This window comes from Podarcis liolepis (genome assembly GCF_965112155.1).
Source record: "Podarcis liolepis genome assembly, chromosome: 1".
Taxonomy (NCBI): Eukaryota; Metazoa; Chordata; class Lepidosauria; order Squamata; family Lacertidae; genus Podarcis; species Podarcis liolepis.
In genome coordinates this window covers 110,439,002-110,457,268 of record NC_139554.1, presented here as the reverse complement: position 1 = coordinate 110,457,268, position 18,267 = coordinate 110,439,002, and the positions used below count along the sequence as shown (strand labels likewise).

At 43.2% G+C, this 18,267-nt stretch overlaps 1 protein-coding gene across 1 annotated transcript in view; it reads left to right on the top strand.

The window, feature by feature from the left end:
• Window positions 1-18,267, top strand: part of LRP2 (LDL receptor related protein 2) — a 140,686-nt gene that overhangs the window by 86,716 nt on the left and 35,703 nt on the right. The window contains exons 40-52 of the mRNA XM_083495707.1: window positions 292-457; window positions 862-1,020; window positions 2,147-2,436; window positions 4,124-4,327; window positions 5,520-5,762; window positions 8,949-9,074; window positions 9,762-9,881; window positions 10,755-10,886; window positions 11,459-11,660; window positions 13,609-13,904; window positions 15,066-15,582; window positions 16,735-16,887; window positions 17,568-17,738. Of these exons, the coding sequence (XP_083351833.1) occupies window positions 292-457; window positions 862-1,020; window positions 2,147-2,436; window positions 4,124-4,327; window positions 5,520-5,762; window positions 8,949-9,074; window positions 9,762-9,881; window positions 10,755-10,886; window positions 11,459-11,660; window positions 13,609-13,904; window positions 15,066-15,582; window positions 16,735-16,887; window positions 17,568-17,738 (2,779 nt within the window). The remainder of the gene's footprint in view (window positions 1-291; window positions 458-861; window positions 1,021-2,146; window positions 2,437-4,123; window positions 4,328-5,519; window positions 5,763-8,948; window positions 9,075-9,761; window positions 9,882-10,754; window positions 10,887-11,458; window positions 11,661-13,608; window positions 13,905-15,065; window positions 15,583-16,734; window positions 16,888-17,567; window positions 17,739-18,267) is intronic.

The window sequence follows — 18,267 nt, the reverse complement described above, 5'->3', positions numbered from 1 at the left end:
TGTGGTAGGGGTTAAGTGTGAGGCATCTAAATTTGGTGACGGCACCAAATTGTTTGTGGTGGTAAAAACGAGAGGGGATTACAATGAGCAGTCTTCCCAGGTACAGTAATGGGGCCTGAACTGTCAATGACTGACCAGGAAAGAGATCTGGGGGTCATGGTGAATAGCTTAACGAAAGTCCCATTGAAGACTGTTGAAGCTAGAATAAGAGCGTTTTTGGTGCATCTTATGGTTGTTTTCACGCAGGGATTTATTTGTTCCCTACATTTTTTTGCTCTCTGCCTCTTTAAGATTTGGGAACTCCGGATGGCATTGCCTTTGACTGGATCAGCAACAGGCTTTATTACAGTGACTATCTAAATCAGACTATCAGTTCAATGGCTGTGAATGGCTCTAATCGCTCTGTGGTGGCCCGTGTTCCACGACCAAGGGCCATCGTCTTGGATCCTTGCCGAGGGTAAGTTATAATTTTTGTGTGATGGAAAAAGGGGTGCCCATTTCTGTATAGCTGCTTGTCTCTCTGACTAGCATTAATATGGGAGTTATTTTTAAAAAATATCCAGTTCTTCTTTGTGATCTGCTCCTTTCCCAAGCATTGCTTAAGGCCTCCTTCCCTTAACTGGTGATTTTCCAACTTCCAACCTCCATCAACTCCAGCAGGGCCAGTTGCCAAGGATGATGGGACTTGTAGTGCCTAGTCCTCCAAGCCAAGGCACAGAAGAAGATGCAATTTTATCCACCACCCCATATCCACCCCCCACTTCCTTTTCTTACTTATAGGTGTCTTGCTGTTCCAGGTGAAAATGAGTTATTTTACTGTCTCTGACTCCTTTTTCAATTGTCAACTGTATTGTCGATCAGGTACATGTACTGGACCGACTGGAGTTCCACTCCTAAGATCGAGCGAGCCACACTTGGAGGTAACTTCAGGACTGCCATTGTAAGCACCGACTTAGTATGGCCAAATGGACTTACCCTTGACTATGAGGAACAGCAGCTGTATTGGGCTGATGCAAGCTTGTACGTATTTTGTGTTCCATTTGCTGCATGTTTTACTGCTAGGCTTTCTCAGCTTCTGTCAGATGTCTGCATGGGGTCCTTTAAATAATATGCAGCTGTTTATTAATTTAGAAACCGCATCCAGAGTAAATACTAATGATTCCAAGTGTTTTAGAAATGTTAATAATGCGAATTAGGGCTCGGCATTACCTGGTTTTCAACATCACGATCAGCTACACAGCACGATATACGGATATATCGCAGTGTCTGAAACAGGGATGTCACCAAGTAGAGATGATCTGGTGGCAGCTGCTACTTAGGCGTCTAAAGCGAATACATTTTTACTTACCTTTAGCACTTGTTACAGGTGTTATTTTATAGTATAGAGCAAAAGGGGCAGCAGGAATCATGAGAGAAGTGATGAGAAGTTTTTTCCCATATCACAATTTTTTACATAGCACACAAACGTTGTGATTTGCGTTATATTGCCATGTCAAATATTATGAAACCATTATGTGGACTACAAACCGATTTTGGATGATGTATTGATACATCACCCAGCCTTAATGTGAATGATCATGTAATGGCTATAGCAGGGGCTCCCAAACTATGGCCCATGAGCTTCATTTGGGTGACGCATGGCATTGCTGTGGATTTGTGGTTGAAGGTGAGAGACAGAGCATTTAATATGAATTAAATGTTCATATGGCTTTTTTATTGCGTTTTTGTGGCTTCTCTTATTTCTTAACATTATTATCGTATTGTATTACAATTTGCAGTCTGTGGAATTTGAAGTACAAGATAGAAGAAATAAAAGAAGCCATAAAATACTTTTTAAAAAATCACCCAGAATTTAGTGCAGCTCATTGCAATTCCCACAGCAGGCAGAAAAAAGCATTTAGAGAGTCTCAGCGACTTTCAAGTGGTCTGTGGGGAAAAGAGATTGGAGACCACTGAATGTAGGTCGCAGGAGAGTCCTGAAACTAACAATGGATAGTTTTGCAGCATCTTAAAGACTGACAGTTTTAACAAAGACCTGGGCTGTATCTTTCAACATCCCAATGGGGTCTGTAGACACTTACAGTTGCATGGAATGTTACAGGCTCATGGTTTGTCTTCAAACACTAACATGTCCTACTTGTTTTAGGCAGAGGATTGAGCGTAGCTCCACTACGGGTGCAGATCGTGAAATTATTATTAGCATTGCCCTGTATCCATTTGCGATGACCCTCTTTGATCAGCACATTTACTGGACAGACTGGAATACCCGAAGCATTTACCGCGCCAACAAATATGACGGGTCGGATCAGATGGTTATGCTCTCGAACCTGCCCTCCAGACCAATGGATATTCACGTTTGGACCAAAAGCAAGCAACAGCAGTGCACCAATCCTTGTAATCAGTTCAGTGGCGGTTGTAGTCACATCTGTGTACCAGGTAAGATATTTCACGGTGCCTTTAATTAAAATGCACGTTGTAGCGGAGTACTGGGTTTCAGCAAAACATCCGATTGGCGGAAGGAATTGTTATTTTAAAGGCTTGCACACTAATGGAATTTTGGCTTGGACCACCTTATCACTCGGCACAAACAAAGCTAAGCCACGGCAAAACCCAACCATACCTGAGGCTGAAATAATAAACTAGACATACTGAATCAGCCCGTTTAGTATGGTATTCCCTGCTCTGACTTGCATCATCTCTCCAGCATACCAGGCAGAGATCTTTCTCATCATCTGCTACCTGATCCTTTTAATATCCATGGAGGTGTCATGGATTGAACCTGCATACTGTCTAGCACTGAGAATAAAATCATAGAATTGTAGATTTGGAAGGTGCCCCAAGTGCCATCTCATCCAACCGCCTGAAATGCAGGAATCTCAGCTAAAGCATCCGTGACAGATGGCCATCCAACCTCTGCTTAAAAACCTCCGAGGAAGGAGAGTCCACAACCTCCGGAGGGAGTCCGTTCCACTGTCAAACAGCTCTTACTGTCAGAAAGCTCTTCCTGATGTTTAGTCAGAATCTCCTTTCTTGTAACTTGGAGCCATTGGTTCAAGTCTTGCCCTGCAGAGCAGGAGAAAACAAGCTTGCTCCATCTTCCATGTGACATCCCCTTAGATATTTGAAGATGGCTATCATAGCTTCTCCCAGTCTCCTATTTCCAGACAATACTTACTGCATTGTCAAGGGAACATGCAGCATTCCCTTAGGCTGGGCACACAGTACAACTTTAATTCTAGGCACTGTAGTTCATTAAGGATAGCTGGGAATTGTAACTCCGTGAGGGGTAAACTGCACTGCCCAGAATTCTTTGAGGGAAACAATGTGCCTCAAAGATACAGTGTGTGCACTGAGACTGATGGAATGCCTCAAAGCAGTTGTAATACACCCACACAGCAGATGCAAGTCCAATACCATGCAAGAGACCTTCCTCTTCTCATGGTGGGGCACTGGCCTTAGGAACCCACTGTGGAGAGTTGGGGGCAGGCAGGAACCATTTTTCAGGTGCACTGGGTGACAGTGGTGGGTGGGTATGAACACAATCCTCTGTGCTTTACAGCTCTTGAGCTGCTCAAAATGTCATTGGTCTGAAGAAGTATTGACTGTTAATACGGGGATGCTGTTTTCCTCGAAATTGTGCTCACCATTTGTGGGTGAGAATGCCAGTGTGGTCATAAGCCCACGACATCAACATTCTTCTGTTTTTTTCCAAAATTGCCGTCTTTTGTATGTCTGCTTTGAAGCCGGTGATTAAATTCCCACTGGTTCCAAATAGAGGAGAACTCAGTTAGTGCTAAGCACAGCTGCCATGTTACGTTAAGCAGCAAAAGACCTGAAGAGACCCTTCTTATATGCTGACATAAACTGTAATATTTGCAGTCCTGAAACCCCTAACTCTGCAGTGGACTCATTATCATAAAAGTGGCTTTGTACTTCAGGGTACAAAGTTAATGGATGGAGTCCCTTGTGCTGTAAAGGAAGCTACGTGTGTGTGTGTGTGTGTGTGTGAGAGAGAGAGAGAGAGAGAGAGAGAGAGAGAGAGAGGGAGAGAACTAACATTCTGGGAAAAGTGTTATGTAGAGATGTTGGCCTGTTATCATTTTCTTGTTGTAATTAAATACAGGTCCAACTGGTGCCGAGTGTCAGTGCCCTTCTGAAGGACACTGGTATTTAGCCAATAACAACAAGCATTGTATCGTGGACAATGGCACCAGGTGTGGAGAAGGGCTCTTCACCTGTCTGAATGGCTGGTGCATCTCAGAACGCTGGAAGTGTGACAACGATAATGACTGTGGGGATGGCAGTGACGAACTGGAAAGTGTGTGTGGTAAGCACTTCAATAATCAAGTCAAGGTCTCACCCAGTTGCTGTTGATTTTGGGGTGGGAGGCGGAAACGTTTTGGAAAAAGTTTGAGCGATAACCAATATGCGTTTGGTCAGAGAACCATTGGGCTTGTGAACAGGGCTGTGTACAAGAGCTGATCTCATTCAGAATGTATTTCTTTTAGTGTAAAAACGAACAAGTAAAACACTCCTTTGGTTACTATGAAGGACATGACAGCAACATTGAAACTACGTTACCTTGTTCAATTTGAGCAGTGTAGAGAAAAATAACTGATTTTCAGAAGGGCTGGGAAGTATCTGCCCAATTGAGAAAAAGTCTGCATGTGCGAGACTTGGGGGTGAGAAGCGCTTTGGAGTAGAAGATGTCCTTAAATAATTCACTAGCAATTAAACATTTCTTAAGATTGTTTCTTCCTCAAAAGATTTTGCAGGGTTAGGACTCTAAGCTACCATTCCCCTCTATGAAATCCATTGGGTGCATAAATCCATCCTGGTAGGACGGTTCTCCATACTGAGCAAGCAAGGAGGGAGAAAAAGGGGAGGGGGTGCATCTGAAGACCCCTTTCTTGTAACACTCAGTTATAGAATTGAGAGTGGATCTACGAAGTGAAATGAAAGTCGTGTTTTTCATTGGCTTTTTAATGGCAACGAGGCCTTGTAACTTTAGGGCTGTGTATTACATAGGAGCCCCAAATAAAATATTTGAGCCCCCCCCCCCAAGTTGATGGGCATTCAAATGGTGTGGTTGCACCGTGCCATGTGATTGATTATTTGGGGTGGGTCTTGCTTCCTCCCCATATTTTATTCAAGTTTGCAGTCCTGCTGTCTTAGCTACAGAACTCCAATCTACTCTCTCCCTCCATGCCCTTCCATTTGAACTTCTCTCTGGCTCATTACATTTTCATTTAGGGCAAAAAAGGGTTCACAGGGGTTTGAAGTGTCTGGAAATTTATTATTCATGTAGAAACAAAAAGAAATGCATTGCCTTCTATATCTGACTGATTCAAGGTGTGTATTTTATTTTACATGCAGTCCGTTTTGCAGCCGTGTTTGCCCTGGCAGGTAAAACAAACCGAGTGCTCTGTGTTTGTGTGTATTTCTTTGATGTGTTTGTCAAGGCCTTCAGATTCTCTTCTGTCAGTGACATTGCTTTGTTGCCTCCTCTCTCCCTTCAGCTTTTCATACCTGTCAGCCAACAGCTTTCACCTGCGGCAATGGGCGGTGTGTACCCTACGCTTATCGCTGTGATCACTACAATGACTGTGGAGACAACAGTGATGAGGTGGGCTGCTTGTTCCGAACTTGTGACTCCCACACAGAATTTACTTGCAGTAATGGAAGGTGTATATCTCTTGAATACGTCTGCAATGGTGTAAACAACTGTTATGATAATGGCACGTCAGATGAGAGAAACTGCCGTAAGTTGATTACAAACTATGTATTGTCCTTTAGGATCTCACTCGTTAGGCTACAGAAGAAGAAATGTCTTCTTAAATCAATCAATCAATCAATCAATCAATCAATATTCTGTAGAAAAGAAGAAAGCACTTTGCAAAAACTGTATTTTTGACACAATGGTATCATTTGCATGTAATGCTAAACCAAGCTGTGACATAGCAAGCTGTGACATAGACTTCCCTTTTCTGCTAGTCCTCCTGATGCTATGCAAACCTGGGATCTGTTTTTTGCAAACTGTTGAGCTGTAAAACAATAGCAAACCTTGGTTACAACTCATGGGTTTCTGGGAGCAGGACAAACCATGAGCTCAGGTTCGCACTTAATGCCAAGCCAAACCATAGTTTCGCTCTGGCAGTATGGCAGCAGCAGGGCTGAGGGAAGAGTGAAATAGTCATGATTTTCTTCTGGGTATTTGCAAGCTTGCTTGTTCTCACTAAGCCATAGTTTGAAGTGTTTTGTGGAAACCAGACCACTGTCAAATCTACAAGGAACATTGAAAAACTGAATGGCTGCTGTTTGATTGTCTGTTGGCACCTAAGACTGACTGATTTATTGCATTTGCCACCATGGAACATTATGGCAAGGACTTGAATCAGTATTTCATGGTGCCATTTGTTGTGCAATTCTCAGGGCAGGAGGAGAGGGGGAATTGGTTTGGTTTGGATTTGTATGTTTCAGGAATGAAATATAAGCGTATATAATCCTAACTGCTTCCTTTTCTGCTCTTCCTGCTGAGCCAGAGAACAAACAAATGAGGGGCTGGTTTCATGTTATTTGTGAACCAGTGACTGTGGTTTGTTTCCTAAGACAAACCATGGCAGGGAAATCAAGGACAAACTTTAAGAACATAAGATGAGCCCTGCCAATGGGAATCTAGTACAGCGGCCGGCCCATGGGAAACTTGTAAGAAGGAGCTGAGAGCAAGAGCTCTCTCCCAACTTCTGATTCCCAGCAACTGCTATCCAGAAACATTCTCGCCTCAGACAATGGAGGTTGGAGGCAGTGTTGCAGTGGATCACCTTGGCTTCCCAGCTGTGGGTTTGTTTGAGAGTTGTAATGAAAAGCCAGCCTCTGGTGTGCTTCCTTTGGGGCACGGCAGGAGTGGGGAGGGAGCAATTTAAGAGCTTTAGAGAAGTGCGCACCAACACTGCTTGTTCAAGCAGAATCATGTTTTAAAGTAGGCTAGTTTAATGTGACATGAACCAGGCCAGTTAAGGATAATGTGTCCCAGACTGAATTATATAGCGTATCATTAGTGCATATTTTATAACCACCCCAATTTGTTAGTTATTTGAAATTATTGGGAATGTTGGCATTTTCTCCATGGGAATGATTAATGTACCCAATGTACCTAGCCCCATAGCTTTTTTAGACCAAGTGCTTAAGATGTGGGTTTTCCTCATGTCTTCTACCTCTGGTTGGTTGCTGATGGAGCAATAGCCAGCAATGCCCCTGTTCATGCAGTGGCCCTGACGCCATCTTTGGTTGGCTGTACTGTTTGTGCATAGGACTGAAATGATCAGAGAATGAGTTTCGTGGTACTGGAGAGGGGTCTCCGGTCTTCCTTTCTCCACTTATATCGCAAGACCAGCAGAAAGAGTTTTCATCTGTGGAACCCTTGACACATATTTTCATTAACAATTCTACTAGATGGAGGTGGAACTGTCAAGGAACAAGAGATTACACTGTCTCATTTGCCAGAGAAACAAATAGTGCCTTGGTAGCTATGGTGCCATAAGCCAATTTTCTTGGAACCTAGAGATGAGTGGACTGATAGGAGAAAGGTGAATAAGGCCCTTGTCATGAAGCCCACCCCTTGCTAGGAGCTGTCTCTCAGGTGCATTGCAATAGTGTGCCCATTCAGTCAGAAGGAAATCCTGTTCTGTTCCATGCATGAACTTTGCAAATGATTTCTAGGATTGCAGTCTAGATAGACCCTTAAAACTTCCAACCCCAAAAGTGCAGTGTTTGGGCTATGAGGGGCTCTCTAGGCTTTTTATTGCTGCATGCTGCCGGCCATGAAACCTTGCTGGGAGGTTGTTTGTGACTTGGTGAGTCGCAGGATAAGCCAGTCTTAACGCTAAATGCTAAACCGGGGGCTTTGTTGTGATGCTGGATTAACATGAAGCAGATGTCCCAATTGTTGCTTGGTTGTTCCAAGACATTTTTATAGAGCAGTTGGCTGTAGCTGATGGAGGAATATATGTTTTGAATCAAGAGGCAGATGCTCTTTAGGAAGACAGAAGAACAGATTCACACATACAGCCCTGTTTAGGGAAGCTTTTAATGTTTGATGTATTGCTGTATTTTAATATTTGGTTGGAAGCTGCCCAGAGTGGCTGGGGAAGCAAAGCAAGATGGGCGGGGTATAAATAAATAGTAGTAGTAGTAGTAGTAATAATAATAATAATAATAATAATAATAATAATTTATTACAAGGGAAAGCTGACTCAAGCCTTTACTACTCACATAACTGTTTTAAATACTTTCATTGAAAATCCATAGTTAAATCTGGCGAATAATTTAGAAAGGATTGTGGTGTTTTTTTAAAAAATATGTGTGTGTGTGTGTGTATAACCATTCTATACAAATATTATAGACGGATGACAAATGTTGCTAGGTTCACTTAAAGTTGTCCAGCTATGACCAAATATGCCATGTGAGTTAGTTTCTGTCTCTCATGATATGAGGCACAACCTGTCTATTCTGTCTAACAGATAGAAATCTGCTCCGTGGAGATGCAGTTTGAAAAGTGTTTTTTACCACATTTTGGATAATTCTCCTAAATGACTGCAGAAAGCAGAGAGGCAGGAAAAAGCTGCAATCATGGTTCAATAGAATGTCTATCTGATTTAAATAATGAGCATATGTCATTGGATAAAATAGTTATTTTGAACATACAGATAATAAGCATGAGCATGATATAGTTAAACTACTGCCCTCAGAGTGAATATATTAGCTCAGTCTTGGAGAAGGCATATTAGGCGTGTCTGGGATTGATTACTGGATACATAAGGGTACCTTTCAAAATTTCATCCCAGAACAACGCTAATAGGGCTGTGTGCAATTACTTTTTGAAAAACAGAAGCATGTTATTTTTTTAAGAAATCGAAAACTCTTTAATATTTTTTTTTTGCCCTTTAAAGCTGACCGTACTTGTCAACCTGGTTATACAAAATGTCAGAGCACAAACATATGCATTCCTCGAACATATCTTTGTGATGGGGATAATGACTGTGGAGACATGAGTGATGAGAGCCCAACTCACTGCGGTAAGCTAATGGTTCCCCCCAATTACCCTCCTCCATTTCCTTCGACTCTGGCTTGATTTCTGGTGAAAAGCCAAACATTCTTTTAGCTTCTCTTCTTTGTTTTTGCTTTTTTGGATTGCCTTCCAAAAGACACAGTTGACATGTGAGAGAAAGGGAGGGAGGGAGGGAGGGAGGGAGGGATGACTATACTGCATTTAAATAAAAGACAGAAGCTCCTTAAATAAGAGAATCATGGACACACTTGGGATATGTAGAAATGGCGAAACTCACTGGAAGATTAAGGAATCAAGATGATAGAGTCTTTAACTTAAGAATGGAAATCATTTATTGAATTTTTTAAAAAAATTGTAAACAAATACAATCATTAGCAGGATTAACGTAAAGATGTGCAGTGAGATAAAATCAGTTTTTAATATATATGGGATAATTAATAATTAAGCTTAAACCAGGAGATTCAGTGAAGATACTATCAATTTAAGCAACCGCAGAAAGGGAGGTCGGTCGGAATGGGGTATTGAAATTTGATGTGAAACAATATCTTTTTTTATTTTATGTAAAATGATAAATAATTAAGAAGAGAGAGAGAGAATCGTGGACTAAAAAGACATACAACTCCGCACAGTTGGGAATCAAAAGGAAAAGAATAAGACAAAACGTAGAAGTTGTGTTTTTTCTTTACCCTTGCAGTTTCGCTGACTTGCAGCAGCAGCGAGTTCCGCTGCTCCTCTGGGCGTTGCATTCCTGCTCATTGGTACTGTGATCAAGCAGTAGACTGCGCTGATGGCTCAGATGAGCCTACCTCTTGTGGTAAGTGAGAAGTTAAAAACAGAGCTGTTTCCAAAGGTATGCCCTGAGTAGAGAAGGAGATGAATTAATTGATTGGCCAATCTTACTGTCAGGTATTGGCAAGTCAAGTCCAAAGAACGAGACAGTGCTGCTCTGCACCCCCACTGCCATGCCCCTCTCCCTCAGCTTAAGAGGCAGTGGGGAGATGGAGAGGAATATTGTCTACCCCTCAGCCCTGCCAACCACTAAAGGCAACTCCCTATTTACGTGGGGTTGTGTTCCGAGGCACTGTGCATTTAAGTGAAATCACGTATGTTGGGAACACCATTGAAATCACCCTCTGAACCATCTGGAAACCCTTGAAAAACCCTTCAAAACCCCAGCAGCACTTGCCAGATTTGCTCAAAAGCCAACTCTCTGCAGGCCTCAAAGGTCAGTGGAAAGGCTCTTGGGATTGCACTCGCGTAGGCTCGTGAGATTGCTGGATGCTGTTTTGTGCCATTTTTTGCACATTTGGGGGGCCATTTTTGCCCCTTCAAGCACCACTTCCAGATTCGTGGTGATGCGTGTGCACACAGGCACACATGACTTGAATGTGCATAAATGGGGAGTTGCCTGTACTAGATACAAAACGTAGATCTGTCTCTTTGCACAACCAAGCTGGTGTGTTCACATTCCAAAGTAGGAGTGCCACAAGTTCCTTTTGCCTACACCACCTAATGCATCTGTTGGCTGCAGGTTTAGCTAGCATTGGCCAAGAGAAAACAGTCACTTATACCTTTTGAGGTTTTAGTTTTGCCATAGTTAGTGTTACGTCTGAATGTGGCTGTCACATGGAACATGACTTTTAATGTGCTAGTAGGAATAATGCGAACACTGTTCTTCTTTTTCCAGTTTCCCCTGTGCGGAGCTGTTCAAGCGAACAGTTCAGATGTGACGATGGCAGATGTATACCAGCAACGTGGATCTGCGATGGTGACAATGACTGCGGTGACATGAGCGACGAGGACCAAAGACACAATTGTGGTAAGTACCTATCAAACAAAAAGCTTTACAGCATGGGTAGGCAAACTAAGGCCCGGGGGCCGGATCCGGCCCAATCGCCTTCTAAATCCGGCCCACGGATGGTCCAGGAATCAGTGTGTTTTTACATGAGTAAAATGTGCCCTTTTATTTAAAATGCAAAGTTGCATTTTAAATAAAAGGGCACATTCTACTCATGTAAAAACATTTGTGGGGCCTGCCTGGTGTTTTTACATGAGCAGAATGTGTGCTTTTATTTAAAATGCATCTCTGGGTTATTTGTGGGACATAGGAATTTGTTCATTCCCTCCCCCCCCAAAACATATAGTCCGGCCCCCCACAAGGTCTGAGGGACAGTGGACCGTCCTCCTGCTGAAAAAGTTTGCTGACCCCTGCTTTACCGTTATGACATTATAATGTTGCTTCTTTACCCCCTAGACATCTTTCTTGGCAAACGCAGGGCTGCAGAAGACTTTGGGAGGTCAAAGAGGGCCAGGGACAAGAGACTTGTGTAAATGACTAATAGGGCAAGTTTAAACCAGCTGCTGAAATATTGTTCTTCCCCCCCCCCCCAGCAAACCGCATCTGCTCAGACTCTGAGTTCACATGTGTGAACAATGCGCCCCCGCTAAGAAGGTGCATCCCTAGGGCTTGGGTCTGTGATGGTGATGCTGACTGCAGCGATGCTTACGACGAGCACCAGAACTGCACAAGGAGACCGTGCATGGCCAATGAATTCGCTTGCAGCAACGGGCTATGCATCCGTAACGCTTACAGGTTTGTAATGATGGGTTGGGCAGTTTCGGCAAAGAAAGTACAGCTAATAGTAAAGGACCTCAGCCTGAACTTAAAAGTCCCATTTTAGCGTAGAGCTCACCGTGTAACCAAATACAGGTCACTTAACTCTCAGCCCCAGTGCCATGTCATTAAGCTTGCATCTAGTGAAAAATGATGTCTACCTAAAAAAGGTAAAGGGACCCCTGACCATTAGGTCCAGTCGTGACTGACTCTGGGGTTGCGGTGCTCATCTCTCTTTATTGGCTGAGGGAGCCAGCGTACAGCTTCCAGGTCATGTGGCCAGCATGAGTAAGCCGCTTCTGGCGAACCAGAGCAGCACACGGAAATGCCGTTTACCTTCCCACCGGAGCGGTACCTATTTATCTACTTGCACTTTGACATGCTTTCACACTGCTAGGTTGGCAGGAGCAGGGACCGAACAACGGGAGCTCACCCCGTCGCGGGGGGATTCGAACTGCTGACCTTCTGATCGGCAAGCCCTAGGGTCTGTAGTTTAACCCACAGCGGCACCCGCGTCCCTGATGTCTACCTACTAGGTGCCAAATGAAAACGTTCCTCTTCAACCAGGCCTTAAGGCAGAACTTTCCAAACTGTGTGTCACAACACATTAGTGTGTCGGCCGCAGGGTGTAGGTGTGTCGCACCAATGCTCCACGTGCTCCTGGAGCTGGAAAGAGTTAGTTTAACCTTTGGTCTACTAGTAAAACTGAATTACTATGTCACAAAATGATTCAAAACTGAATTATTGTGTCCAAAAAGTGTGTCACCAACTTGAAAAGTTTAGAAAACTCTGATCTAAGGCCTTTTAAATGTGTGTGCATGTCTGTGTGAGAGATGTGTGTTGTTGTGTTTTTGTGTTGTGAACTGCCCTGTAATCTTCGAATGAAGGGAGGTATATAATTTAATAATAATATTAATAAACCTTTTCTCTTTCTTAAACCTATGCTGGAATGCTGGCAAAAGTCTGTGATTCTAGACCGCTATTGTTTGATGCTATAACATTGAACCTAGAGCAGTGGAAGGTGGAGTTCTATGCTCACATGCGAGGCAGGGAAAAATATGTCTATGGAGGAGTTTCCCTGCCTATTTGCTTGCTGTGATGAAATGCCCTGTCCAGCCCAACCAGAATACTCCTCCAGAATTTGCCTGATCAGAAGTCGCATATACTGCAGTTTTGTGTGATATTATTGCCATCCTGTTCAGCGTCTTCATTTATCATGATCAACAGAACATTTGTGAAGCTTTCCCTGAAATCTTTTTGTATGCAATCCCTCTGAAGTGGAGCTTCTTCAATGGAATAGTTTCTCGGGTCTGTTTGAATAAGGAGCAATTCTTCTGCCACGATTTTCAAATCAGGCCATTTCACCATACCAGAGCAGTGTGCAAAAGACCTCTCAAAATTCTCTACCTTATTTGCCAGCAGAGAGAATAAGGTGGACTTACTATTATACTGAATTTATACAGGGAAAGCAGACATTCTTCAATAGTTTCTCAAGGATTGTGGGGGGTCCCCAATAGCAGTGGCATAGCTTCTTTCCTCCCCTCCAAGTTTTAACATTCAAACTTGTTGGGAGCCTGGACACCATTTTGTTTCCTCCACTATGCCCCAGACTTAGTGTTAGTTTGAGGCATTATGGGTGGGGTTGGGGTGGGGAATGGCAGCTGCCACAGAGAAATGGAGGATAATATTCAGAGGAAGATATGCAAGGAGGTATTTTTCTAGAGGAGTGTGAGCAAAGAACAATCTGATACATTGCAACTCAGCGCTTGCAACAGATAGACTTCTCCAGTGGTTGAAGAAATGAGAGCTTCAGCTGTTGTATACTAGCATTTCCCCCCCTGGTTCGTATTAACCAGAACTTACATTTCTGCCTGGCTGGCAGTTTCCATCTGTTTTGTAACGTTCCAAAACTGGATTTCTTTTCCAGGTGCGACCGGCGTAATGACTGTGGCGACAGCAGTGACGAGAGGGGTTGCGTCTATCAGCCCTGTGCACAGTATCAGTTTACCTGTCAAAATGGCCGTTGCATCTCCAAAGCCTATATCTGCGATGGGGACAACGACTGTGGCGATGAATCAGATGAACTGGAGCACCTCTGCGCTACCCCAGAGGCAACCTGTTCTCCCCATCATTTTAAGTGTGACAATGGGAACTGCCTTGAATTGGTCAAAGTCTGTAACCGAGTGGATGACTGCTCTGATAACAGCGATGAGAAAGGATGTGGTATGTATAGAACCTTTTTGACTTAGCCGATATTTATACAGTGGTACCTTGGGTTAAGAACTTAATTCGTTCTGGAGGTCCGTTCTTAACTTGAAACTGTTCTTAACCTGGAGCACCACTTTAGCTAATGGGGCCTCCCGCTGCTGCCGCGCGATTTCTGTTCTCATCCTGAAGCAAAGTTCTTAACCCAAGGTACTATTTCTGGGTTAGCGGAGTCTGTAACCTGAAGCATCTGTAAACCTAGGTAGCACTGTATAGTGTTCACCTTCAGCTTCAGAAATTGGGTGGTTTATCTTACCATTTAGTTAACATCCACTGTAAATAATAGTATATAATATAACAGTTGTACTGTTTTCTTGTTGTTAGCTGCCCTGAGCCCGGCTTCGGCTGGGGAGGGCGGGATATAAATAAAATTTATTATTATTATTATTATTATTATTATTATTATTATTATTATTATTATTACCCAGTGTTCTTAGAAGAGCAAATTCATACAGCAGATTCATCTTACCACATGCCCAGGAGTGATTGGTTAGGTGATCCAGGAGGCAACTCCTAGTGAAGGAGGATTGGGAAGCAGTTTGTTCTGCTTATGGTTTCCTAAAGACAAAGGTGACAGAATCTTTGTATTACTGGTCCACCAGGACTGATGAGATAAGAAACCGTTGTGTTATGTGAAACCAACTATGACCATTCTGTGCAGCCTGGATGTTTGCTCCTGTTGTAGTTGATTCAACAGTTGATGGAATCAATCACTATATATAATATAATTGTGGCACATGCAAGGTGAACATTTCCAGTGAAATCCAATGCTGCCATTGCGCTTGTGAAACAACAGAGGGAACTCGTAGTGGAAGAGGGCTGGCAAGCAGTTTTCTCTTATTCCCCCTACACCAACTTCCATGCAGTTCTGAAAGGTCACCTAACCATCTGGAGCAGATTAGTGGTATTAGTGGCATGGGGGACTGCAGCAGGAAGAAGTAGGAAGGAATCTCTTTCCTTGGCTTGCATTAGTGGGCTTCTCTGCTAATCAAAACCCATTCCAAGAGCAGAATGGCAACTCTTTAAGTGTATAAGCAGAGACCAGTGCAGAAATGCAGCTGCTGCATTATTTCCGGATGAAAATTGAGTGATCTATTTTGTTCCGTTTTCTGGCTATAGGTATAAACGAATGTAATGACTCTTCAATCAGTGGCTGCGACCACGACTGCACAGACACCCAGACCAGTTTCTATTGCTCATGTCGTCCTGGATATCGGCTCATGTCCAATGAAAGGTCTTGTGATGACATTGACGAGTGCAGCGAGACGCCATCCGTGTGTAGCCAGATTTGTGAGAATACCATTGGCTCCTATATCTGCAAGTGCGCTCCAGGCTACATCCGGGAGCCGGATGGGAAAAGCTGCCGGCAAAATAGCGACATCTTGCCTTACCTCATCTTCAGCAACCGCTACTATTTGAGAAATCTCACGACGGATGGCCAGTCTTATTCCCTCATTTTGCAAGGACTCCGAAACGTGGTGGCGCTGGACTTTGACAGGGTGGAGAAAAGGCTGTACTGGATTGATGTGGGCAGGAAGGTCATTGAAAGAATGTTTTTCAATGGGACAAGCAAGGAAGTAATCATTAATGATGGCGTGCCCAGTGGGGAAGGCATTGCTGTTGACTGGGTTGGCAGGTAAATCTCAGTACGTTGCAATAGTCATTGCCGAGGTGATTATTTTAATATGGACTAATGTTTCGACCCACATTCTCCAAAATTTGCCAGGCTTTCTTCTAAATGTGAGTTAGAAGGACCATTGTGGTATAGTGGTTAGAGTGTTGCACCTGCGAGACCAGGGTTCAAATTCCTGCTCAGCCAAGAAACTCACTGGATGGCCTTGGGCCAGTCACATTCTCTCAGCTTAACCTGCCTCACAGGGTTGTTGTGAGGGTAAAATGGAGAAAAGGAGGGGGTATAAATGCACTCAGTCAACAGAGGAGGTGGGCTATGAGGGCAATCAATCAATCAATCAATCAATCAATCAATCAAAGAAAGCCATGCATATCTCACTTGTGCCTTCTGTTCACAGTCCTTTGCATGTAGTCCTTAACGACAGCTTTGTACAGTGGTGCCCCGGAAGACGAATGCCTCGCAAGATGAAAAACTCGCTAGACGAAAGAGTTTTCCGTTTTTTGAGTCATTCCGCAAGACGAATTTCCCTATGGGCTTGCGAGTTTGTTTCCTTTTTCTTAAAGCCGCTAAGCCGTTAATAGCCGCTAAGCCGCTAATAGCCGTGCTTCGCAAGACGAAGAGACTCACGGAACGGATTAATTTCGTCTTGCGAGGCACCACTGTAAAGTCATCATTATTGTGATTACAGATGGCAGACTGCATCAGTAGCAGTGTGCTTGGTGGGGCTTGGGTTAAGTCTATTGTTATTTGCTTTTCCAAAGTTCCCTTGGGAAAGCAAAGTGGGTTGCCACGCTGCGTCTTTCTTTCTGTCCTTTGGGTGGGGAGGGACTTATCTGCGGGATGGGGAAGAGAAGTGACCAGAGACAAGCTGATGGCTACAGCTCTTGCTCAATAACCCAAATATGTCCATAGGCTAAGGTTACCAGACGTCCCCGTTTCCCGGGGACAGCCCCCATATTTACAAATCAGTCCCCGGACAAAATCCGTCTGTTTAGTAGGAAGTTGAAAAGTGTTCCCGGATTCATTGGAAAAAAATCTGATAACCTTACCATAGGCCTAAAAAGGTTGGCAACCCTTAAGGAAAAACGACAGTTGATATAAAATAAATAAAATGAGGAGGACTCTGTGTAACAGGCACCTTGTAAAATATTTCAGAAAACTCTACTGGGTAGATTCCTCCAAGGACTGCCTCTATGTGTCAGAGCTTGATGGTCGGTTCCGGAAAAAACTAGCTGATCGGTGTTTGGATCCCAACAACACCTTCTGTTTTCAGTACCCTAGAGCTATTGTTGTTCACCCCAAATATGGGTAAGCTATTTCCACGATTATTTCTTTTGAGTACAATGGTTTTTGGTATCCTGACTGCGGAAAACCATTGGGATAAAGGCTAATAAGGGCATTTTTAAAATCTACGATGAGACGCACAGATTCTGAGCCCAGCTTCGGCTGGGGAGGGCGGGTTATAAATAAAATGTTGTTGTTATTATTATTTTATTATTATTCTGAATGCATTTAACATACTTGCTTGGAGATCATCCTTATCTACCTCTTTCAGAGGTAAGGCTGAATGCATTATCTACTACTCGCGCTGCTACTCATTTATTCTGATTTAGCAGTGCTGCAATGAAAGAGGCAAAGTTTAGAACTGAAAGAACGAAGCTGATATTCACACGAACCTGAATATTACAGAAATACATTTACATTGGGGGAAGCATATATAGCTATATGAGAAAGCCACCAAGTCTGCAGATTTGGGGAGGGGAGGAAGAGGACGTCCTGTTGTAGAAGTCTGTTCTACTCACAGAAGGGCACCACTGGATTTCACCCAATTTTACTTCTAACTAATGAAATAAAAGTATACATTACCTGATGGGTTCCCTGCCTCCTCCCACACATTGTTCCTTCCAAACCAGATTTTTACGTTGGTGCATGTGCTATTGCATTACAAATGAAGACTAGATTAATTTACGTTGTGTCTGTTTAACCAGGCAGGTCTATTGGACAGATTGGGCAGAACGAGCATATATTGGACGCTTGGGAATGGATGGCAAGAACAAGACCGTGATTATCTCTACCAAGTTAGAGTGGCCTAATGGACTCACCATAGATTACACCAACGACAAGCTCTACTGGGCGGATGCCCACCTAAACTACATTGAGTACGTACATAGAGAAGAATAAAGCAACTGGGTAACTCTTCATACCAAATTTTGGGGGTTGCCAAATTAGTCTGCTTCAGCTTTATTAAAGGGACACAACCATGATTACCCATTTAGAATTTATGTTAGTTCAGTTGCGTCGCTGTAACAATTTATGGGCGTTTGTCACTAACATCAAAATGTTTTGGAGAGTTATACTTCGGTTTATGCTTTATAACAAATATGAAAATTACGAGCAAACCGTTTTGCTTCTCTCGGAATGTCTTCATCAGTTTCGCTTCTGCGTTGCATTTCCACCCAAATCTGAAAATCTGTAGTCGGTCACCAAAGTAGTCTTTCGACAGATTTGGTAGTTTAGCATTCTGCATTATGTCATCAATAAGAAAGGTCTGTGAATAACAGGGAAAAGATTTAAAGATATTTAAAATATATCAAAGTATAGAGGACAAACAGCAGAAAGGAATTTGGGGTGCTTAAAATTTAGCAGAAAATATAAATGTATATCAGACGTGAGGAAACTTTTGCAGCC